The 13,932-nt window shown below is 40.5% G+C and overlaps 1 protein-coding gene across 2 annotated transcripts in view; it reads right to left on the minus strand.

Annotated features, from left to right (window-relative positions):
- Positions 1 to 13,932, minus strand: part of Zswim6 (zinc finger SWIM-type containing 6) — a 184,772-nt gene that overhangs the window by 37,474 nt on the left and 133,366 nt on the right. For both annotated transcript variants that reach the window (XM_052743252.1, XM_052743253.1), the window contains exon 4: positions 9,888 to 10,038. In XM_052743252.1, the coding sequence (XP_052599212.1) occupies positions 9,888 to 10,038 (151 nt within the window). The remainder of the gene's footprint in view (positions 1 to 9,887; positions 10,039 to 13,932) is intronic.

The raw sequence follows: 13,932 nt of genomic DNA on the forward strand, positions 1-13,932 counted from the left end.
TGTTAATCTGACTGCTACTCCTTGGGCAAAGCACTTCTGGTATTTATGCTGAAGCGCATCACTGAGCCTCGGAAAGTTGTCTTCCTCTTGGTGGGCATTGAGAACCAATTAGGACAGAAATCCATCAAAAGCCATACTAAGAAGTGATCATATTGACCAGTGCTGCTCTTTCTAGAGTATCGATGGTGAAATAAACACCATCAACATTTGTGTGAGATACCAAAGATACAGGGGAGGGGGTTCTTGCAATAATCTGTCTGATAGGAACTCCGGGATGTTCGTAAAAACAATTTCTGAATGCACTCACTTTTCTGTGGAGTGCAAAGAGAACTTACGATGGGTGTTGGGTTTCCTAGAGAGTAGAATGTTTCATTTTGCTCTAATTCATTCTATTACTGAATTAAACTTTGATGTATTGGTCTTGACAAGTGCTTCATGCTGATTGTATTGTGTATGATAGTATAATCACTCCCCATGCATTTCCCACAGGCTGCATGATTAATGCAATAGATTACCTGCAGCATGGATGGCAAGGGGGAATCAGTGTCCTTCTGCACTCTAAACTGTTTACATTTCAGGATGCATGTGTGTGCATACACACACGGGCACCCAGGAATATCCTGGGCAGGGGCGGCTAGATAAACCAAAAGGTGGGAGAATAGAACATTGATGACACATTGAAGATTAATGTTTTTTAAGTGTTTACTACTAAAAATATGCTTCTTCAAGCTTCCAAGAAGATAGATGCCATTGTACATCAATTATTCATTTACCTTCATCTTCACAAATATTTATTGAGCACCAGCTATATGCCAGATTATATTTTTCACCTTTACAGGAAGATTAGCTAACAACATGTGTTACTTTCAATGTTCTAGTTACTTGAACAGAAGGGGAAAAGATGGTATAATTTAAAAAAAAAAAAAGGCATGGATTAAAAACATTTTTTAAAAAGATGATCAGAAAATTAGTTTCATGTCTTAACAATGACAGCAATGGTAAGAACACTATTAACATTAATATTAAATATACTAAGTAGTTTAATGCTTTAAAAAAAAAACCTCTTTATATGATTTGGTCTCTATATGTCTAGGAAAGTACACATCCTGTGAATGACCGACCTGGTCATCAGAGGGATTTCTGTGCTCTTAGCAGTACTGTCAAGGCATTTCTCCCCACATGGTTTTCTCTCAGTTCTAACTGGGACCTGCCTGGGACTCTGCCAATGCTGTCTTGGCTTATCCAAGCTGCTACTCCCAATCTAAGCCACTGCAAGGTACCTGTTCTGATTCCCACTTATGAAAGCGTTTGATATTCTTTCCCAGTACCGCTAATGCAAAAATTCAAACTTTACTAATATATCCCAGAATGAAAGGAGTCAACAAAGTGTAACTGGTCATGGATCAAAATCAGATTTCCCTTTCCATTTCAAATGTTACCTTTGCAAGAGAAAAGGCCAGAGAGCCCAGTGTGGTACCCACATTCCAGACATTATCACTGTTCCTGGCTGCTCTATCACCAGGTCACAGTAAAAGACATAGTCCCCGGGTGGGGCTGTCAACTCACTCCAGCAAGTCAACAAGAAAGCAGCAGTCTCTTACTCTGGTGGCATTTTTAAAATTTTAATTTTAAAATTCTAAAGAAAGTCATTAAAATGTTACAAAATTATCAGACAAGCCAATAGTAGCCTCATAAAAATTCACTTGCTACAAATTATTTAGCTTTCTGCCTCCAAAGAATATAAGAAAGTTGCCTGTGTGAATTGAAGTCATTTTGTTTATATCTCAAGAAAAGTGGCTACTTTAAGGAATCACTATTGAAGACAGTGATTATGAAATACACTGCTCTTTATTCTATGAAACTGTTCCCAGGAAGTCTAGCATCTAACACAGTAAGTCATAGTGCTGTGCCTGAGTGAGACCTGCCTCCTCCTGAGTCCTCTTCTACCCCTAGGGCTTTGCTGGACAGTGGCTGAACATCTCCCAAGGTGGGCAAGCATGCCTTATACCCTTGGGTTCTCCATCCCTGTAGACTAACCACTTAATGCAACAATAGCATTTGTGAAGTGCCTTTCCCAGTGCCAGCATGCACCAATAGCAGCCTTGGTAGCTGCTTCTGGCCTGCCTTCAGATGCCCCTCTTTCAATCTACTCCTGGTATGTCCGATTCTCTGCAAAGCCCTTGAAAATTCCAAATGGCTTAAGGTGGAGTGTCTCAGTCCTCAACGATCTCTGTATGCTGCTACATCAAGGGAAGAAATGCCCCACAACCTTTCCTTTCTTTCTTCACTTACCCTCCCCTCTACATCAGGGGTTCTCAAACTGTGGGTCTTGACCCCTTCACAAGGGTCACAGATCAGACATCCTGCATATCAGATATTTACATTACAAGTCATAACAGTAGCAAAATTACAGTTATGAATTAGCAATGAAATAATTTTATGGCTGGGGGTTACCACAGCATGAGGAACTGTATTAAAGGTCACAGTGAAGGTTGAGAAGCATTGCTCTATATCCTACACCATGACAATCCTTCTAGATCCACAATCCAGCAGAGGCATTTTGGCTGCATTTCCCTGTTGGTGACTGTTTCTTGGGGAAAAGAACAGTAATAGCTCTTAGAAAGTGGGGACAGAACTTTCCTAGAAATTATTTCAAGGGGAAAAGAAGAACATCTTATACCAATTCTGAGATTCCTATTAGCCACTAACATAAGAATGTGTATTATAAGTGAACTGCTATAAATCAACAACATTAAACAAAGTATAAAGAGTCCATTTTTGGTAAATACTGCTATACAGTATGCACACATGATTTTACTACAACATACCATATCTTAACTTCTAGCCAAATTGCTACAGTCTATATTTAGAACAGAGGTTTATAAAAACACAAATGTGAAATTATTCTAAACCATCTAAATTTGTTATGATTTAATTGTACATGCATATGACTAGGACTATAGTATCTTTAAGAATCTCCCATTTGTTCTGTAATGAAACCAAGTGACCTATAATGATCTCATTTAATCCTGAGAGCCTATTACTTCCTATTAATACATATTTACAGTTTTTCTCTTTCCTACATGGGATATTAAATGGATAATTAAATCCTAGAAACTATAGGCAAAAGAAAGACAGTTCAGATAATTGCATGTGAAGTATTTATCATAGGTTTGCTCCTGTAAAGAATACATTCTTTCTTTCGTAACTTCTGATTTAAACTACAAATTACTCTGTGAAGCAAAGAAAACGAACCTCCTCTAAACTCCTCAGCAAGAGAATTCAAAGGCCTGTAACCACAGAACACAGTACTTCAGTTTAAGAAGTCATAGAACTACAAAATTCAGGCCCTGGTAGGAGGACCCAGCAGCAACCAAGTGTTCTGAGAACAATGCTGGACAGAAGTATACATTTCAGAACCTCATACGCACAGTGCCTTGCATTCAGAAGAAGCTCCAAATTATACCACAGGAAGAAAAGGAGACAAAGACAGGAGCACACTCTGCCCCAAGGCAGGATGGTCCATGAGCAGGAAAGCTCACAGAACCTACAGACTGCATGAGATCAAGGAGTGTCACCACCTCCAAGACTGCCATCAGAGCCAGATACAGGCCAGGACAAAGACATTGAGCAAAAGGTCTTCATCAACCATCACCAAAAGGGAATGGAGAACATAATTCAGACTTTACTGGGCCCCAACTGTAAGCTTGCACTACCTGTGCTGGTGATCAGCTTACTGGGTTATAGTTACTGCTCTCCAAAGCAGCAGTAAGTGGTTATTCAGTGTTTGCTTTCACCAAAAGGTCTGAAGCTAGAATCTCTGGACACATGGCTACTGATAGGGGCAAGTTCAACCAGGATGATGGCATAGTGAGGGTGGGCAAACAGGAAAAGCCCTTCTGCCAAGACTTATGGCCACTTGGTCACCTCCACTTGGCCTATACAAAGTATAGATGCCTGCCAGATACATCAAACAGTATTTTAGGATAAACTGATAATGCTGTCTAGCCTGCTTGAGATTCCGTTTTCTTGGCTGAGAATTAGCACTAAAAATTATACCTACATCCCAGCGTTATTTTAAGGATTAAGTAGCATGACACACACAAGAAACTGCCGAGTATAGTGCTTGAAAATTGTGGACTACTGTGCTAACAACAGTAGTTGGACCAAAATGGGAAATTAAAAAACAAAAACAAAAGCCCATGTCCTCTGCTTGCTCTCTCTCCTCTCTCTCTCTCTCTCTCTCTCTCTCTCTCTCTCTCTCTCTCTCTCTCTCTCTCTCTCTCTCTCTCTCTCTCTCTCTCTCTCTCTCTCTCTCTCCTCTCTCTCTCTCTCTCCTCTTTCTCTCTCTCTTTCTCTCTGTCTCCCTCTCCTCCTCTCTCAGGTTAAGTACCAACGAACAAGGCTGGATTGGAGAGCTTACAGCTCTGATTTTGACAGTAAACACCTTTCTCACTGAGCCTTCCCATCTTGCTCCACAATGCTTCTCCCTCCTGGGACACTCCCAGGCACTACTTCACCAGGCAATTCTTCCCATTGACACCTACCATCCCTGACTTCCTGGTTCATTATAACTGTTTTTTGTTGTTGTTGTTGTTGGTTTTTTTTGGTTTTTCGAGACAGGGTTTCTCTGTGTAGCTTTGCGTCTTTTCCTGGAACTCACTTGGTAGCCCAGGCTGGCCTCGAACTCACAGAGATCCGCCTGGCTTTGCCTCCCGAGTGCTGGGATTAAAGGCGTGCGCCACCACCGCCCGGCTCATTATAACTGTTTTAATTTACATGTCTCCTGAGGTTTGCAAGTCTCAACTCTCTCTTTACTAGCAGTTAACTAGTTTACTAACATTAAAATCTAGATCCAGCACGTCTATTCTTCTGGATATAGTGCTTTGTGCCAAGTGAAATGAAATGTTTGGAAAGAAGGGGAAGGAGGCACCAGCAGAATATGCAGTGGTAAACCTGCATTCTTCTTGTGCCCAGGGGAAGACAGACTGACAGATGACAAGCAAGCCCTGATGAGCACTTCATTAGACCTGAATTCTACCGACAGCTGTATGGAGGTTTCCCAGTCTATGTTGACATCTTTCTGCTGCAAGGACTTTCTGGGGGATTGCTGTTTGCTTCATGGTTTAACAAAGTAACCCTGTATACAACAAGCCATTTTGTACGGCTTTCTAGTTTCGTGTGAAACAGTGACTCCTTGGTCTGTTTTTAACCATAACTGACTTTAATGTATGTCAAGTCAAGGTATATGAATTTACCATAGAAACAAAGGGTGGGTGGTAGTTATTAAGCCTGTTGTGTTCAGATATGTAAGATGGCATTCCCCAGAACAGAACATTTCGATTTTCATTTCTGGCTGTGAACAGTCATCTTAAATTAAGAAGATTATTCTGAATGTGTGACTTCAAAAATAACAGAGTAGGTGCAAAAGAATTGCTATTTGCATCTGGGATGCAGATGAGAAAGTATTCTGGGTCCAGGGGAGCAGGTCATTTTTAGTATTTTTCTGTAAACGTGGCTCCAACTGGTGGGTTGAGTTCTCTGCTGGTGACTAAAAATTTACCTTGATTCCAAGTGCCCTGGGTCTATATACTACCACTCAGCCTCACACCTGACCCTGGAACATGATAGTTGTTGCTGTATTCTTCAAATGAAATTAGAATTAGAAAGAAATGTTTAACTCTGCCAGCTCCGGCTCACACAAAGTCGGTCCCCAGGTGAAAAGATGTGAAAAGAATTACAGGAGCCTCCACCTTGTTCTTAAGAAATACGTGAACAAACTCAGTATGGGTTTGTTCTGCCCTTACAGCTCATCTTCTTCCTGTGAGAAGGGTTCACACACTAAACAGCAAAGCTCTTGATTTTCCTCCAAGAGAAAACTAAGTGTTTGAAACGTGGGAGGAAAGGTATACAACACTTGAAAAGTTAAGAATTTTCCAAGTGACAAAAACTGTAATTAAATTGCATTTAACTGTTTCCTCTAATGACATCTATTTTAATTAGGTGTTAATAGACTGGCAGCCACAACCTATAGCTTTATGATGCAAAGTAAAATTACAGTCTTATAAAACATTTAAGGAAAGAGACCCACCAAAGCCTGTGAGCGGTTACACTATACTCCTTCATCCCTAAAGACTTGCATAGTAACTGTGGTGGACAGGCAGTCATTAGCACACAGTAGGTGTGCTTGCCACAAGTCGGCACTGGGTTGTTCTTTCAGTCCACAAGTCTTTCTGGGATCTGCTTCCCAGAAAATGTGTGTCACTAATAAAGACAGTAGGAGCTGAAGCATGTGTTTGACTGACTACCAAACTCAAGGCCCTGATCAAACATGTGGCCTTCTCCACCACTGCCATGGGGCTTGCTTTTCTGTCTTACTGCCATACAGACTTTTCCCCATAGCTGATTATGATTCAAAATTACTCATCTTCAGAGCACTGCCATGTGTTTGGGAAAATGAACATCACACACAGAGAGTAAAATTATTATCTGAAAAAACTGATTCATGCACAAGATAAATGCATCTGCAAATGAGGTGCAATAAGCAAAGTCTTAATAGAATGCATCTGTATCTATTTCATCCTACATTATGAACATCAGGGAGTAAATCACAAAAATTAACTCAGCCCACACGAGTATCACAGGCACTCAGATTGGGAAGGCCTAGGAAAAACTAGCCGCTTTGTTAGCTGGAGAATGGGGGGAAGAAACGGGCTGCCCAAAACAACTTTGCACATATTTATGTAAAAAGGAAGAGTTTAGAAAATGACTGTGCTATTTTAAACTATTTCTGAAGCAGCAACAGTATGAAATTCCCTAAATCACATATAACCAGAAAGTTACAAATCTTGGGAAGGGGGGCTATCTGGTCCTATGAAAACGATTCTGTCATTTTCTGGCTGACAGTCTGATGGCTCCAGGTCCTTTGCCAAGACGCAGAGTTAGCTGGCTATGATACTTGTACACTTATCACAGGGAAGCTTTCATGCCAGCAATCTTTTTTCCTCTCCTGGTGTATTGGCCACTGCCAGAGATGGACCCATCGAAGCCATCGAAGCCACTGGTGCTAAGGAGTTAAGCATCTGGGATTTAATTTAACAGTTTCGGCTTTATTAAGCTGTCACGGAGCGGCCCCACTTTGATAACAGTAGCTGCTCCAATTATGGCTTGGTTTAGGGTTGACAAGTATAATGATTCATTCGTGGCACATGAGAAGCAATAAAAGGTTGTTTTGCATTACAGCTTTAAAAATGTGGGCACTTTTTTCATTTAATTTGTCACTTAGCTTTTGCTAAGAGGACATTTAAATTGCAGTAAAAGGCAAATGGGGCTTTTAGTGTAAATGTAATCCCCATATTTAAATGATCTGTAATGGTGCAATGTTGGAGTGGGAACACTATTGTCTCACAGTGGGTCCTGATGGTGACATGTGACATTTGTATTCAGGTCCTGTATTATCCATGTGGCTAAAGGGCTTCCAATTTCATTTCACAGCCAGAAGCCTGCAGAAAACACCAATTAACTTGCAGATCCCATTTGCCCACAAAACTCAGCCTCTTCTCAATGTCTGGCATCTGGCAGTGCTCAGCATTTAATTCCAGAGCACAGCCTTGAAGCAATGTGAGCCCTGTGTAGGGGCACAAAGTCAAATTCCCCCATTTTATTAAGAAGCAAAAGCCTTTCCTTTTGTAGTGTAGAAGGAACTTTAAGTTAATTTTTTGGTGAACAAATATCAAGATGTGATATCTACTATGACCTCTATAAGGGATTCCTCATAAATCTTAGATTTCCATTCAACGGCAAGTGAGCTCTACTTGGCATCAGAGTGCACAGGCTAGTTCACTAGTCTAGTAATGATTTCAAGGTGGGGCAGTGGAAGAAAGAAGTGGGAGTGGTGCTGGGGGAGGAAGGTGGGACAGGGTGTGTACCTGTAGATGTGTGTGAGTGCATGCGTACGTGTGTGTGTGTTCTTGATCCCTGTCTGAAATCAAACAACTTGAATAAAACCTGACTCTTAATAAAGCAGTCCTGTTTGAGAATATAATTAGAATCAGCTGCCAAGATCTTCCACCAATGAGACCTCCTGGCTCTGACTGAAGGTCTCGACACACGGTTTTCAAAGCCAACCTGGAAAGGTGAGATCTGACTACAGATTAATGTGAACACTGTAAGGTTTGTTCACACATTATCCCTTGTATTCTTTCTTTTTTGGTAACCAAATTATCCAAGTGGCATTTTCTTTCTAACCAGTAAAAATAGTACTTTCACATTTGTAAGCATCACAGCTTAATATTTTATACATTTAATTGTAACCCAATATTTTTTCCCTGCATGATTTCCTCCATTATTATTTTTTTTAACTTTTTTATTTTATGTGCATTGGTGTTTACCCTACATGTATGTTTGTGTGAGGGTGCCACATCTTAGAGTTACAGACAGTTGTTAGCTGCCATGTGGGTGCTGGGAATTGAACCTGGGTCCTCTAGAAGAATAGTCAGTGCTCTTAACCACTGAGCCATCTCTCCAGCACCCCACTACTGGTTTTTAATGCTAGTGCTTTTTAACCTGTATAAACAGACTAGTGAATTCATCACGTATTCTGGAGTCACAAACTTAAAAGGCTATTTGGAAAACTAAATCACTCAGTTTTCCGTAATATTTATGTAAACCATGTATTACCCTGTGTTCTTCAGTACCACACCATGCCCTCAGACTAACAGCAACACATGGAAGCTATTTACTGTTTTTACAGATTGATTTAAATTTGACTGGGGAAAAGCTACTATAATATTTTGAGAGACCCAAGGAAAGTACTGGATACAAAATACTATTTTTAAAAAATACTAGAGAAAAATATCAATAGAAACACTCTAATAGTTGGCATGTAGCAGATGTACTACTATAGAAACAAACCAACCAGAGTTTCTACCTACAATCAAGTCCCTGAACAAGCAAGAAATAATACTGACATCAATTTTTAGTAGCTTATTGTATAATCCTAATGAGTCCATCTCACCAACTTATAGAAATCTGCTCCCTGGAGCTCAGTTTCCTTATCTCCAAATATCTCATCTCAAAAGTGCCTTCCATTATGAACATGGAGGAACTTCCGAGACAAATGTTCCTCTTGAGCTAGTCTGGGCCTGGGGTCACAGCACACCAGGCGGTGGTGCACCATCACTCCTCAGGAACTTCATGGCAGTACATATGCAGCAAGCATCTTCCTCTTTTTAAACTACCAGACAGTGACACGTGTTTGTCATCCTAAAGATTTCTTAACAGAAAGACAAGGTAACAGATGTACTACCATTTTTTATTTCTGTAGAACTGAGCATTGGGTAAGGAGACTCATTCCCAGTATTTTCATGCTGAACATGACAAGAAAATCTCTCTCTCTCTTTTTCAAGCACCTGTTATATTTACAACTTTAATCACCAGAAATTTTGGACAATAAATTTTAGAGTTTGCCGTATCTTTTCCATTCTCAAGAACAGTTCCAAAGAACAAGGTCTGTACCGGATGAAAATGCAGAGTATCCAAATCACTTTTGAGAATTCCAATGAGGGGAAAAAAGCAAGGCAGACTCAAAAATTGAGATGAAATAGTAACTGATCCTACAACATAAACCATTTGTCCTGAAAACCCAGAACCTGTCACCAAGTATTTAAAGGGAGACTCCTGTGCTGGCTTCCCTCAGGAGCAGACACTCCCCAGGCTCTGCCACAGCTGCTCTTTCCAGGCCCCAGGCCCTGTTCTTCCCACTCATCTGCCCAAAGCACACTTGCATGCAGCAGCTCTGGCCTGCATCACCAGGACCATGTTCTTAAAGAGCCCGCTGTGGTCCATCTCCACACAGCTCAGCGTAGTGTGACGGGAAGGTCATTTACCAAGCTCATCCCAGAGCTGCCTGTATTTGTCAGTCATCGCCGTGCCTTGCTGCCGCCAAAGGGACAGGCGAGGGTCAGCCATGAACTGCTCGGTGATCAAGGTCAACATACGGGCCCCGTTGGAGTCTCTCATCTTCAACATCTCCCGCACCTGGTGGGGCAAACAAAGCACAAACGTTAACGTCTGTAAGTAAATAAGCAACAGCAACACAAGAGACAACCAACTCACTTTTATTTCTGGGGTGTGTTTGTATGTGTGTATGAGAGAGAAGCCTTCACACCAGTCCTCTAAAGCGTACAAAAGTACGAAAAACCATTCTGCACCATACACTGCAAGGTAATGAGAAAAAGCACCATCATTTATTGTAAGCTTTGCTTTAGAAGCCACATACAATAATAAAGTTTTCCCAACTTTTCAATTTCAAATGTTTTGGTCAGTTTTACACATTTCATTAAGACAATTATGCCATGTTTCACGTGTAGGGTAAAAATGCACTCTGTGTTTGTTTGTGTGTGTGTGTGTGGTGTCTTATAAGATAGGGTCTTTCTATAGTTCAATCTGACCTCTAACTCATGATCCTCCTGCTTCAGCCTCTTGACTGCTGAGATTACAGGCATGTGACAGCACACCTGAAGTAAGTTTGGAATGTTTCCCTCAAAGAATGCCTGTTATCTAAACCAGATCTACTTTGTGGTCAGACTATAATCAACAAAATAAATGACCCCAGAAGTGCACAGAAAGAGGCATCTGAAAACCGGGTTAGCAAAATGTTGCTCCGTCACAGGGATGTGAGTGATGGCACTCCTCTGCTGGATGTGGAAGCTACACACACACACACACACACACACACACACACACACACACACACACACACACAGAGTTTGGCATGTTGATTGTGTTTACCAGCAGAGTAGCAGAATCCAAGACACTCCACTGAAAAACGGTTTAGGAATCTTATAAATCGATCTGTTGTGTAATAGTTTACAAGTCATCAGTTATAACTGTAATTTGACATTTCTTAGCTATATTCACAAAATTGTGCAAGAACTTTACTCTTTTTAAAGATATATCAGTAATTTGGGCATGTTCTTTCTTGCTGAATTATTTTACATGAGAGCAGTAGCATACAGTCATCTCCAAGGATCCATGACTTCCAGAACCCCATGGAAACACTTCAGTTGCCCAAACTTATAATAGTTCTATGTACCCTACACAAACACTTCAAAGCACCTCTACATTAACTTATGATACAACAGAACACAAAACAATGTTGTTAATACACAATACACTGTGTTAATACTTGTTGGCATGTTATCACCTAAGGGTGATAAGAAGGGAAAATCTGTCCGTGTTCAATACAAATGGAAACATCTTCGTAGACTGAACTACATTTTCAGTCCATGGATGGTTTCTCTGTCAGTGCAGAACCTGTAGACACAAAGGGCTGTGCACATTCACAAGTAGGCTTTGCAGTGATAAGAAGAATTGGACAGAGCTCGGAGGTTTAAGAATGCTAACTCTGGATGAACGCTCCACAAAGCACCAAAACAAACAACAAAAACCAATTTCTGACTTAATAACTGAACTTGGACTTTCAAGCTAGAATCATGAACTGTTCATTTCTCTGTGCTGCACTTCCCAAATTAGAAAAGAAAAACACCAGGGTTAATCTCTCTACAGGAAACCATAAATGAACACATACACCCTCCAAGTGTGTGATGCTTACTACATAGTTCACAAATGAGAACCCTAACTTAACAACAGTTGTCCTGTGATAGATTACTCCAACAGTGTCCTGGAGGTGAGGAGGGAGATTCCTGTGATATATTACTCCAACAGTGTCCTGAAGGTGAGGAGGGAGATTCTTTTTTCAGGATTTGACATGAAAGGCAAGGCATTAAAAAAAAAAAAAAGAAAAAGAAAAAGAAAAGGCTCATCTGCAATGCAGCATTCCAAGAGCACACATCCTCCACCTCAGGCTTGGGCCAAGATGAGCACTGAACTCCCCCAGGCCCTTAAGCATTTGGAGCTTGTATAAAGAACCTACAAGCACTTTCCCCCGAACCCAAACATGAAAGCACCAGAAAGTCAGGAACAGGTGATGTCAGAAAGAAAGGGAGCTGTCATTTGCTGGACGCTGTGCTCAAGAGTCTGACATACATCTATGCCACCAATGCATTTCCAAACAACACGTAGACGAGACCAGACTATAACCCTCATTTCAGGAATTCTAAAACCAAGCCTTGGGAAATTAAGCAACTGCCCAGTGAACAAAAATAACAGCTGGAATCAGAACCCACATTGGCCTTAAGGCTAAAAGTGCTATACATTTACACATTTCCAAAATTAGATGCTGCTATTACTTCATGTGCATATGGAATACATATATAACACACAGGGACACAAGTAACAACTGCAGACTGGCTTAAAATACATATTTTACATTGTTTCCACTTGGTCACAATGTGCTCTATGGACATGGAACGTGTGAATGCTTCCTCTGTGTCTGAAAATCTAATAGATTTGATTGGTTTATTTTACTGATACATTTCTAAGCTAGTACTCAGAAACAATAATGAAATAAATGCTTAACTATTAAGCATATTAACCCAAACTGTATAGTAATGAAATTTAAGTACATCTATTGTCCAGAGTTAATACATTTTCAGAATATTAACTCTAAAGAATGACAAATCTGAAGTATCTGTGTACCAAGAAATAATTAAATCATGTGTGAAGTCTCTATAGATTTAAATGCATAACATTATAAACAAACTTTTGTAAATCTGATAATCTACATTATGCCTATAAATCTTTTTAACAGAATACATTAGTCTCTGGCCATATTCAATAACAGAATTCATGTGAAACTTTGTGAATTAAAAATAAATGAACACAAAATACAAATTCATCACTTTTTAATTTTTGTGAATACTAGAGAAGCTGTTTAACAAAAGCATCAATTCATAAAGCCAATTGTTCCTTTAAAAATATTTTTAACACATTATCTACAATAATGACTATACCTTCGAAGGAAATATAATGGTTTGACATTAAGGTTTGAGGGTAAAAGGCAGGGCATATGTGTTCATGTGTAGGTTATCAAGCACATGTTTGCTCATAAGAGTAGAGGCCAGAGGCTATAACACAAATTGCTAAACACTCTCATTAATAAACAAAAAACCCAAAGCCAGATATTGGGGTGAATTCTGAAAGATCAGAGAAGCAGAACAAGCCAAAGCCACCTCACCTCACCAACTTCTTAGCTGATCCTGTTTCCTCAAACTGGAAGCCTCTGAGTCCCCATTCACACTGATCTCAGCTGAACTGCTGCTAAAAGCCTAAAAGCTTAAAAGCCTCTAGTTCCTGGTCCTCATGCCTTATATACCTTTCTGCTTCCTGCCATCACTTCCTAGGATTAAAGGCGTGTGTCTTTCACAAGCAAGACATGAGATCTCAAGTGCTAGGATTAAAGGTGTGTGTCACCACTCCTGGGTGTTTCCAGTGTGGCCTTGAACTCACAGAGATCCAGTGGATGTCTGCCTCTGGAATGCTAGTATTAAAGGCATGTGCTACCACTGCCTAACCTCTATGTTTAATATAGTGGCTGTTCTGTTCTCTGACCCCTTGATAAGTTTATTGGGGTGCACAATATATCAACCACAAAAGGCTGATAATAGTGTGTCCTCCTCTATGGCTTTGCAGATCTCTCTTCCCCTCCTTCCTTCCCTCCCCTCCCCCTAGACAAAGTCCATAACCAAACCTGGAGCTCATCAATTGGCTGGGCTGGCTTGACTCCACCCCAAGGCTCAGAATACAAGCATGTCACCTCCACTCCGAGCTTTCTGTGGGCTCTGAGGACTCTTAACTCAGGTTCACGTGCTTGTACAGAGAGCATTTTACCCACCAATTCATCTCGCTACCCTAGTATTAGTTTCAAAAAAAGCACTTTATCCAGTATTTAGAAATTATTTTACGGTACACCAAATGCTTTGCAAAGCTTCTGATCACAAAAACTTGTGTTATGGATACAAGGTATTTCTG

This window comes from Peromyscus californicus, unplaced genomic scaffold, assembly GCF_007827085.1.
Source record: "Peromyscus californicus insignis strain IS unplaced genomic scaffold, ASM782708v3 Scaffold_18__1_contigs__length_77618521, whole genome shotgun sequence".
NCBI lineage: Eukaryota > Metazoa > Chordata > Mammalia > Rodentia > Cricetidae > Peromyscus > Peromyscus californicus.